General features: G+C 44.8%; 1 protein-coding gene across 1 annotated transcript in view; it reads left to right on the top strand.

Moving 5' to 3' along the window:
* The first annotated feature begins 5015 nt into the window (after positions 1-5015).
* NR2F6 (nuclear receptor subfamily 2 group F member 6) overlaps positions 5016-11416 on the top strand; it is a 57182-nt gene continuing 50781 nt past the window's right edge. Inside the window, exon 1 of the mRNA XM_068234132.1 lies at positions 5016-6197. Within this exon, the coding sequence (XP_068090233.1) occupies positions 5926-6197 (272 nt within the window). The 5' untranslated portion in view covers positions 5016-5925. The remainder of the gene's footprint in view (positions 6198-11416) is intronic.

The following is an 11416-nucleotide window of genomic DNA, read 5'->3' as shown; positions in this document are numbered from 1 at the left end:
ATCCTGTGCCCTCGCAGCCACTCACCAATGCTCCGGCCCCGCCTCCGGTTTACTTCTAGAATTTTCGACTTTAAAGTCTGAATACCACTGTGCCTGCGTTGCCGTCTCCTCGCTCCCACTGATGTCACCAGGAGCATACTGTGCAGGCCCTGTATGGTCTGTGCCTGCGCAGTACACTCCTGGTGACATCAGCGGGAGCGAGGACACGGCAATGCAGGTACAGTGGTTTTCAGACTTTAAAGTCTGAAATTCTAAAAGTGAACCGGAGGCGGGGCCAGAGCATCGGTGAGTGGCTGCGCAGGCACAGGATGTCTGCGGGGGACCATTAGAAGCCCCGGGTAAGTTCAACTCATTTTCCCCCGACCCCTCTACAGTATCCCTTTAAAGGGGTTGAATAATTGTGTCAATGAAGAAATCACAAAAACAAAAAACATTTAATACTGTATTACACAAACAATTGATGTCATTTCAGTTGCATTTGGTTCTTTAAAAAGTCCTTGTAAGATTTCATTCTGAACACAATTACAAATGTACACTAAATTCCCAAAAACCCTTTACAGCATTGGGGGTTGAATAATTTTGAACACAACTATATATGGGACTCCCAAACTGCAGACTAATCAGGGTGCACTTGCGGACCCCTGACTACTGCTGCAAGCACCTACAGTGAACAAAGGAACATCAGAACTAGTCCCCTGAAGCAATGCAAGGAGGTGGGCTGGTCTGCTGAATCATGTTTTCCTTAAAGAGACTCCGTAACAAAAATTGCATCCTGTTTTTTATCATCCTACAAGTTCCAAAAGCTATTCTAATGTGTTCTGGCTTACTGCAGCACTTTGTACTATCACAGTCTCTGTAATAAATCAATGTATCTTTCCCTTGTCAGACTTGTCAGCCTGTGTCTGGAAGGCTGCCAAGTTCTTCAGTGTTGTGGTTCTGCTATGCACTCCCCCCTCAGGGGGGAAAGAAACACACAAATGATCTCTTGAGATTCAAAAGGAAGGCTGTATACAGCCTGCTTGTGTATGGATGTATTTTCTATGTGTGGACATACTGTACATCAACCTACTTCCTGTTTTGGTGGCCATTTTGTTTGTTTATAAACAAACTTTTTAAAACTGTTTTTAACCACTTTTAATGCGGCGGGGAGCAGCGAAATTGTGACAGAGGGCAATAGAAGATGTCCCCTAACGCACTGGTATGTTTACTTTTGTGCGATTTTAACAATACAGATTCTCTTTAAACTTCAAATTCTTTTACATCACTTGAGTTTACTTTGATATATCTACCTAAATATTGATGCAGACAATATACAGGGAAAAAACAACACAGGGAGGCTTAACTTTATAACTGAAAGAATCTGCTGGTCCTGGTGCTAAATAATACAGGACAGCTATAGAAGTCTTGTGGAATTCATGCCTCAGTGGGTTATAGCTGTTTCGGTGGCACAAGGTGGTTACAAAATATAGGCCAGGTAGTTGTAATTTTCTGGTAGATCAGAGTAAAGCAAAGGATATATAGAACTGGGTTAGGAGTACAGTCCTGTCATGATACATTTTGCAGCAAAGACATTAACATGGATACTTCGCTGTGTGATTAAAAGACAAGACAAGACAAATAACATTTATATTGCGCTTTTCTCCTTGCGGACTCAAAGCGCCAGAGCAGAGCAGCAGCCACTAGGGCGCGCTCTATTGGCAGTAGCAGTGTAAGGGAGACTTGCCAAAGGTCTCCTACTGAATTAGTGCTGGCTTACTGAACAGGCAGAGCCGAGATTCGAACCCTGGTCTCCTGTGTCAGAGGCAGAGCCCTTAACCATTACACCTTCAGCCAACTAAAACATTCTTCATATATACTAACATGTATGTGTCATTAAAGGCGTAGGCTGTCTTTCAGAGTAGGGTCAAAGATCATATAGCATCCAGTGTACCAGTCCTATCAAAGCATTTAAGAATTGTATTGGTGGGGGGGTGGGGGGTTGGAAGATGTGTTACGCAGCCACTTTTTTCTTCTTACTTCTCACACTACTGGCACGGCTTAGCGACTCGGGCTACGGCTCTTAGAAAATATTCTATATTAATGTTGACTATTGCTTGAGGCCACGCTCCTCTTTGTGACTGAGTGCAGCAGGCGCAAAGTAGGGCCTGCATCTGTGCAGAAGCACGAATTGGCTCGTGCACAGCTTTTTCCCTCTGTGCACAAGCGGCTCCATGCTACAGCTCAGGCACAAATCCTACTAGCGTATGTGCAGTGTGGCAGCGCTCATAGGGGAGCTTAGCTGTGAAGAAGAGCAACAAAGTAGTCAATGAGGATCAGAGAAGCATCTAAAGCATCCAGAGACTTCCCTCTACAGCTGTGAGCATCTGAGTAGCTTTTTTTTTTCTTCAGATTTGTTTTAAGCCATGCAAGCCATGTTACTTGCATGAAATGCAGAAAACACACTAGCATGCTAATATTAATCAATCTCCAGACATACACACTGTTACATTAACAGAGACAATTCTCAGACCAACACCCCACCCAGAGGACCAGTGTGTAGGGTTAACCACATGGATGAGAATAACACTCACACGCAGGCACACAAAGTATCCAATACCAAGCTACATGCAATTTGCATATAAATTGTATGCAGTGCAGAATAATTAATATCTCATTGACCATCTCTAGTGTCTGATCAATATCTACTGGTCTCTAGTGGTCAGATCAATATCCTGACCTTGGATGTAATATTCAGTGGTGCCTTAAAGCGTAACTGAAGTCACCTACAAAATAAAAATTAAATGCCTACCTTGGAAGCCTCTGGATAGTCCAAAGGCTTCAAGATCCTCTTACAACCCCTCCCCCCATGTTGCCTGTTGCAGTGCTGAGTACCTCTGAACATATTCAACTATGTTTCCCGCCTGCACGAGTACGAGCTGCGCATTGTCAGTAGAACGAGGCCGCATGTGCATGGATATGAACTGGAGTGTGACTACAAAGAAGAAGAGGGTCCTGGACAGCAGTGGTGGAGTCAAGGAAGATTTGGGGGGCATCCAGAGGCGTCCCCCTACTGAGGCATCTAACTTTAACAGGTGTACTTAAAGAATACATCCAGCATTTCAATAAAAAACTAATTTACTTACCTGGGGCTTCCTCCAATGTGTCCCTTGCCGCAGCTCCACTCCCAGCCGTTGTCCCCTCCATAGCAGGCGACGACCTGGCAAGGCTGGCAGCTTCTGCGCAAGCATTCTGCGCAGGCACAGTACTTCTGCGCCTGTGCAGAACACTCCTGGCCACGGGAGCCGAGGCAGCCCGTGTAGGCGCAAAAGCCGCTGACCCTGCCAGGTCGCCAGCTGCTACAGAGGGGACCCCGGGACAACGGATGGGAGTGGAGCTGCGGCAAGGGACACATTTGCTGCCAGGGGCTGGAGGAAGCCTAAGGTAAGTAGATCTGTTGTTTTTGAAATGCCTGATGTTTCCTTTAAAATAACTATAAACTTTATCCCCATCCCTTAAATTGATACATTTTTTATTTCCCTGGAAAACTATTAATGATAGAAAACACCAATGCGGTTTGAATTATAAAACAACACCTTTTGCTTATAAATTCTTTGTGGTTCACCTGACTAGCGCTGTGGTAGGGGGATGGTCAGAAGTATGTCTTAAAAGTGTCCCTTTTTCTTATCTCAAAAAGTTGGGTGGTATGACATATGTATGTAATACACAAAAGCATAGTTAGGCCCTGTTCACATCAGCAAACGCGAATGGCCGTGCGCTCGGAACGCAACGCATACAAACGCATGCCATCCGCGTTTGTCTGCGTTGCGTGGCTGATCCCATTCACTGAAGTGAATGGGTCAGCCGCGCGTTTCAGGAAAAAATGCGTGCAGCATGTGTTCCCGGACCGCACTGGTCCAGGAACGCATGCAGTGTGAACATCAGACAGTGCAGTCTATGCACTGTCTGATGTCGTGTGTGTCGGCCTCTTGCACGCGTTTTCGAAGCACGGATGGAAACGCGTGCAATGTGAACGGGGCCTTAGGCTACATATTAATTTCTGTTGCACAGAACCAGCACTCATGATCATTTCAGGTGACAATTCAGGAATGATTGCTGAGCACACTGCGCTCAGCAGGGTAGGTCAATGAGAAGTACTAAGTTTATGCATTTGGCATCTTGAAAACTGACCAATTGAATTTAGTTGAGGTGGAATTCAATTGGTCCATTTTCGAGCTGCATATACTTGCATAATTCTGCATGAATTAAAAATGAATACTGCTCATCTCTGAAGTCAGCAGCCTGTTCTGTTCTATGGAGAGAGGAAGACAAATGAAGCCCACCCTTGGGAATTTCAAAAGGGCAATAGTGATGGAAGAGCTTGCCAACATTGGGAGACAACTACGCATGCTGCAGATTTTTACTGAACATTTGTTTTGGACATTAAAAATCTAGAGTGTTCTCAGCTTTAGAGATGCCATTGTAATTGTGTTTTTAACTACTGAGATCCTTATTACGCGGGTAAATGATCTTGTAATGATCAACCATATCATTCCTCGGCTCTCTCAGCCTTGCACAAATCTCTGGGGCCTATTTATCAAGCTAGGTGAAGGGAAAACTGACGCAAAACTGAATTGCCCAGCACAGTCAATCATGCCTCACCTATTAAATATAGCAAGGATTTCCATTGGATGCCCCGGGTAACTGTCCCACTTTCTCGGCTTAATTAAATCAGCAAGTACAGTGTATTTTCAGGGACTGCTGTAAGCATTGCTGCTGTATCACTGAGTGACCACACCATTGTTTCGGCCTCCATATGCTATACATATATGACACAGATGGCATGGAGGTGGCAGCATTGCTGCTGGTGCCAGGGCACTGACTGACCGCACAGCTAGCGCATGTTATGAGGATGAGAGCGCCCGTTCCCTACTAGCAGAGGAATGTGAGGGAAGCAGTCACCTCTCCTCCACATAGACAGGACATCACCCTCTTCGGATGGCGGGTCAAGATCCTCCTCTTCAGTGTCACATGGTAGGAGGGGCCCTAGCTCTCCACCCTCTCCGCTCCCTTCGGCCGCACTCCGGACCGGGCATGGGGCGAGCGCACAAGGGCTTTACCGGGTAACTGAACCCCACAGGGGGGCCTCACTCACACCCGCTGCACGTCTCACACTGGCCAGCTCCGCCGCACGGCAGCAGAGATCATAGAAATCCGCGCATATCTCAGTGTGCAGCAGCCCTGTACATACAACTAATCCAGCCAGAGCACTCAACTCTGACTGCACAGGCAGCAGAACAAGCAGCCCTTATTCCACTAGTGCCAGTTGTGTGCCTGGTTAGCCATAAACTTCTCTCCCTTCAGCTCCTGTTATAACTGGCAGCCTAGACGTAATAGCTCTCACTTTATCTAACTGGGGAATCTCCCAGTGCTCCAGCACCGCGACGACTTGTAAGTCCCCCCCTTTTTTTACATTAAACACTGAGCTATCTTTCCATATCAATTGTGTTGTACAGCAGCAGCTTGTCATACCCCACAACCACCCTGAGGGCTGCTGTATTTCATTCCATCCTGTTAGGTCTCACAGAACTGGTCTGTCCTGTTTATTCTGTAACCCAGGCAGTCCAAACAAGAAGGGCAAAAAGTGCTGCCACATGTCTGACCTCTGTTACCACCCTCTAACTCCCAGCACTAAAAAAGCATAACATTGTCTAGTTTACAACAGTCCTTTCACTTCCATCTGCAACATACAGTCCTCATGTGGTGATCTGTTTATTTATTTTAAGTAACTATATTGTAGTTTCCCTATCATTTAAGAGGGTTTTGAAAAGCTTCAAGGTAACCAATGGGGTTTCAAATGCAGTTCTACTAGGGGTGGGCTATAGCTGCAGCGCCCATCACAAACCATTTTTGAGTGGTCATTTCACGTTTTTTATTCTTGGTGCTGTTATGGCCATGGTGTCTGGGGGCTGGGGCGACCCCAATGGAGACACTAATGGGATGGGAAAGGGCTACCCCAGAAATTCAGAGGAGGATGAGGCTTCACCTCCTGGAGTAATGAGTGACCCTGAACAGGGTGATGAAGAGCGGCCTGGAATTCAGGTGGATTGCGTGGTGTGCGGGGATAAATCCAGTGGCAAGCATTATGGTGTTTTCACCTGTGAAGGATGCAAAAGTTTCTTCAAAAGAAGTATCCGCAGAAACCTCAGTTATACTTGCAGGTGAGTACTACTTTTAATGCTCTTAAAAATGTTGAGGTCTGGTTTTATTATGGTTATTGCTGATTTATATAGCACCATCATCTTATTTGATACTGCACTATAGAAACAAATGGGTACATATATCCAGACATGGTATGCAGGGCATATGACATTGCAGACATTGGTACATAATATAGACATGGTTGGCGATATAGTAATTCATATGAACAAATTGTATGGTCATTAATGAGGTGGACTGCATTTTCAAGACACAAAAGGGAGATAGCCCTCCCCCTGTGAGCATAATATCTTAAAAAAAAAAAATAGGGACATACATAGAGGTATAGTCACTAAACTGCAGTAAACCGTATTCTTACTACTCCAATAAGTAGAGCAGAATGCAATACAAAACATGCAATGGATAGCACTTTACTCATTGTATCAAGTAGAGCAGAATGCAATACAAAACATGCAATGGATAGCACTTTACTCATTGTATCAAGTAGAGCAGAATGCAATACAAAACATGCAATGGATAACACTTTACTCATTGTGCGTAAGACTTTTTATGCATGTTATTTTGAATACTGCGGTTAAGTAGATATATCCCAAAAGGTGGGGAGATGCATACAGTTTACATTTAGGGTTAGTGTATCAGTGAATTATATCGACAGCTTGTCCAAAGGCTGAAGGTGGGAAGTTTTACATTAGATTGTATGCTGGTCTGCTAAAATATGTTTTTAGGGTGTGCTTGAAGGTTGGAAGTGTTTTTTTTTTTAAGTGGATTCCAGAGGACGGGAGAGGCTCATGAGAAGTCCTGTATACCTCAACGGAAGGAGGTTATTTTATGGGAAGATAGCAGAAAGGTCATGTGCAAAGCTGAGGTTGGGATTGGGATGGTACTTAGAAACTGGTGCAGAGATGTATGGTGGAGAAATATTGTGGAGAGCTTTATAGGTTAGAGCTAAAAGTTAAAAGTTCTTCAGTTAATTGGCAGCCAGCGAAGAGCTTGGCAAAGAGGAGCAGCAGATGAAGAGCGAGAAGAGAGGTGGATGAGACAAGCGGCTGAGTTAGAGACTCTTATGCCTCAAGGAAACACAGTTTTTATTTTACATTGTTGTTAGGCATGAATGCCCCCTCTGAAACGCCACATTCCCGTGACTGAAATCTCAATCCCCCAAAACCACAGGGCAAAAATCCACTAGGGCTGTTGCTCTGCCTCCATGCGCATCAATCTGCACTGATCGCTGCCTCAGTCTTTCTCAGTGAAAGAAGACTGAGAGGGGCGGGGAGTGGCGGAGATCCGCGCAGATTGATGGAGGAGAGGCAGAGCTACTGCTCAAAGCTCTGCCTCTATGCGAAAGTGATCCCCGAATCTTCGCCAGGGGATTTCGGGGGGATTAATTGAGATTTCAGCCGCTGGGATGCAGCGTTTTAGAGGGGACATTCATGCCTAACAACATTGTTATTATAAAACTGCTACTATTCAGACAGTCTTTCGTGTCTGCTTTATGGAGGTAAGTCCACCACTTCCTCCCAGCAAATTTTAAAGTTTTTATCCGCTTTTATCCTGCTGGTGCCTCTGTTCTCCTACTGCTAAAATAAAACTGCGTTTTCTGGAGACTTCAGAGTCTCTTTAATCTCCTTGGCGGTTATCCCGAGCTAGGGTTGGGGCGGAAAACCGCAGCTAATAGCGGTGATCCCGACCTCTGCTCGGGGTGGCCGCCGGAGGCTGAATGCAGAGCAATGCGCGCAGCGGGAGCGTTTCTACATACCTGGCAGGGATCATACCTAACAGGGACTAAACTATACAAGGTAGGAGGAGGTGCACCAATCTGAACAACAATATGCAGTTTGATGGTAATAAAGGAACAGTCTAACCTCAAGATGGAGGTTAAGAAATAATTTATTCGACACCAATACTACAATGCGTTTCTCAGGACTCGCCCGCTTCTTCAGGTGAATGAACAGTTACTTTACAGATTGCAGCACTGATTTGGAGCTCCTGTTTTTTACATTGGAGCGCCTCCCACCCTGTACATTTTCCACAAACACACCAATGGATATCGGAGCAGTGCTTTTCAGCGCTGCTAGATTTGGGCGCAGCCGGCGCCTCCATAGACTTCAATAGGATTCACTCCTATTGAAGCGCTCAGTGAGTAACGTCGGCTCCGTCAGAAGACGGAGCTGAGGTTGCTTAAAAACATAATAATTCGGCCTCCAGCAATTGCTGGAAGCCGAATTATTTCATTCCCCCACTATCCATGGCGGCCTGGAGGGGGAATAGTAATTAAATCGGCCCGGACTTGTGCAGAAGCAGGTTCAGCCATATACCGCTGTATCCTGCGCCCAAGTCTACCGGCGCCGATTTCAAATGTACTCATGGATATTGCCAGATGCCGTAGTATCTACAGTCCTGTCCCACACTACTTATATGGACACCACTAGGAACGTTCCAATGCGTCCTGTCTCCTATGCTTCCTCCTTAAAAATTGAGGCGCAAGTATTGGAAGGATTTAGAACACAATGTGGAGCACATCAGCTATAGGTGAGGACAAGGGTAAGTTAACTGCCAGGGCCCACAAGTTTTTAATCAGAATTCGGATTCCTACCGCCGGAGCTGCGTGGAGCTCATCCCTAGACACCACACAGAAAACGGACATGTCATAGATAGCATAGGGCAGTGATGGCTAATCTTTGCACTCCAACTGTGACAAAACTACGAATCCCATCATGCCTCTGCCTCCCTGAGTTATGCTTAGAGCTGTCAGAGTATTGCAATGCCTCATGGGACTTGTAGTTCCACCACAGCTGGAGTGCCAAACTTAGCCATCACTGGCATAGGGTATCCCTTGCTGTCTGTTACAATGGAAACTAACTGATGTCAAAGTGAAGTAGACAGAACCAATGTACATAGGATCCACTGACAGTACATGTTTCCAATACTCTGTAGTGTGGACCTCATTTATCCTTTTCTGTTACGGATTTATTTAGAACTGTATTGTTATGTGGCTCTACACAAAGTTAAATTCAAAACATGGGGTAATGTGGTGTGTTTATAAGTATAATATCAATATACATCTATCTAACTCAAGGGTGGACAAATTTAAGAGCCAGTAGGACAATTTTATGAGACACATCATTCATATCAACAAAAAAAATGCAAATTTTAAGTGCCAGAGGTAATTTTTAAGGCAGCCTTGGCTACCTTGCTGATGATCATCCTAGATAGAAATATCTGTCTACCAATCTATCTGAGATTGACAGGAACCAGAATTCGCAAAGACTGAATCAGAACTTTTTTTTTCCAGGGGATTGTTAAATAATCGATTGCCATAGCTAGTGAAGTGTGGTCTAGTGTTAGTCGAGGAGCAGAAATGCAGACGTCAAACAAACGTTAATTCCGGTGATACCTTTAATGACTAACTGTACATGGTTTATTGCAAGCCTTAGAAACGTTAAGTTTCTTCTTCAGGCATTATACAGAACTGGATCAGAACCATACAAAAGATTTTACGGTTCTGATCCAGTTCTGTATAAAGCCTAAAGAAGAAACTTAACTTTCGAAAGCTTGCAATAAGCCATGTACAGTTAGTCATTAAAGGTATCACCGGAATTAACGTTTGTTGGTTTGATGTCTGCATTTCTAATCGACTGCCATCTAATTAATCTGCAGTTGTCAAATCAGAAAAAACACTGGTTCATTCACCCCACGCCTGGAATTTGTAGTTGTGACAATTCTCTTTTTAGATCTATACTAATGCATACTGGTGTGGCAGAACATGTATATCAACTGTCAGTAATAAATGGGAAAAATTCTCCCTTATGAGCTTGCAATCTGTAACTTTTAATAGCGTCCAGATTTCTCTGTATGCACAGGCTCCAGTGGGTTGTGGTTAAAATAACAGCGAAAGCGACATATATGATTATACATAAAATTCTGTTAGCAGTTTAATGCTAGTAGAATTGGGCAGGGACAGTTTTGGGCAAAAATTAATGTGGGGTCCATACATTTTCATACTGTGCAGACAATAAACTTGTGACCTCTAAAGTCCCCAACTTGTGGGGCCCCTAAGGAGCTTGAAGGTCCTAAGCAATTGCCCAGGTTGACTCTATGGAAGCACTGGCTTTGGAACTGGGACAGACTTATCTGTTTTAACACACAGGAAGTAGAGGAATAACAGGCATGGTGATACATTTTATGAGGCCGTTTTACTGCCACAGTTTATTTTATATACATTTCCCTTTCCTTTGCTAGAAATAGCATGGTGTCAGTGTGAAACATTCTCTAGTCTAGACCACTTTATACAGTTATACATTTTAAGCTTCAGATCCATGGTACATTTTCAATTTTTTTTTAATTGTGTTCAGGTGTCCCCAACATAATCTTGGTGGCAAACAAGCAGGATATTTATGGATAAAACGCTTAAGGCTGGTTTCACACCAGGACGTTGCGTTTTAGGGGACGTTATGGTCACATAACGTGCCCCTAACGCAACGCCTGGTGCTCCCTGCTTTGGACGTCAGAGTGAGCCGCGTTGTGCAGCTCACTCTGGCGTCCGTGATGCGTACTCTTGTGCGCATGCGGCATCACGTGGTCCCGCCGGCCAATGGCTGCACAGAGCGGCCGCTCCAGGAAGTAAACACTGCACGTCACTGAGTGCAGTGAATATTAATTAGCCATGTGCCTGGCCGCTCTCCGCTCCTACCCAACGTTACTGAGCATGTGCAAGCAGTCTAACGCGGCTCTGCCGCTTAGAAAGTATTGCATGCAGTACGTTGTCTGGTGGCGCAGCGTTACTATGTAACGCAAGGTGGGCACTGTGAACAGCCCATTGATTTTTCATTGCTGTGCGGTGGGGTGCGTTACAGGCTGCTCTAACGTGCGCCTGTAACGTCCCACTGTGAAACCAGCCTAAAAGATACCCGAAGTGACATGTGACATGATGAGATAGACAATGGTATGTACAGTGCCTAGCGCACAAAACTATGCTGTGTTCCTTTTTTTCTTTCTCTGTCTGAAATAGTTAAATATCAGGTATGTAAGTGGCTGACTCGGTCAGGAAGTAACTATAGTGTGACCCTCACTGATAAGAAATTCAAAAACCCTTTCCTAGCAGAAAATGGCGTCTGAGAGCAAAAAATAGATAAAAAGGGGAATTTTTTATCAGTGAGGGTCACACTGTAGTCACTTCCTGTCTGAGTCAGGACTTAGTCAGCCACTTACATACCTGATATTT

The sequence above is a fragment of the Hyperolius riggenbachi genome, chromosome 1, assembly GCF_040937935.1.
Source record: "Hyperolius riggenbachi isolate aHypRig1 chromosome 1, aHypRig1.pri, whole genome shotgun sequence".
Classification (NCBI taxonomy): domain Eukaryota; kingdom Metazoa; phylum Chordata; class Amphibia; order Anura; family Hyperoliidae; genus Hyperolius; species Hyperolius riggenbachi.
This window is presented reverse-complemented; position numbering and strand designations above follow the sequence as displayed.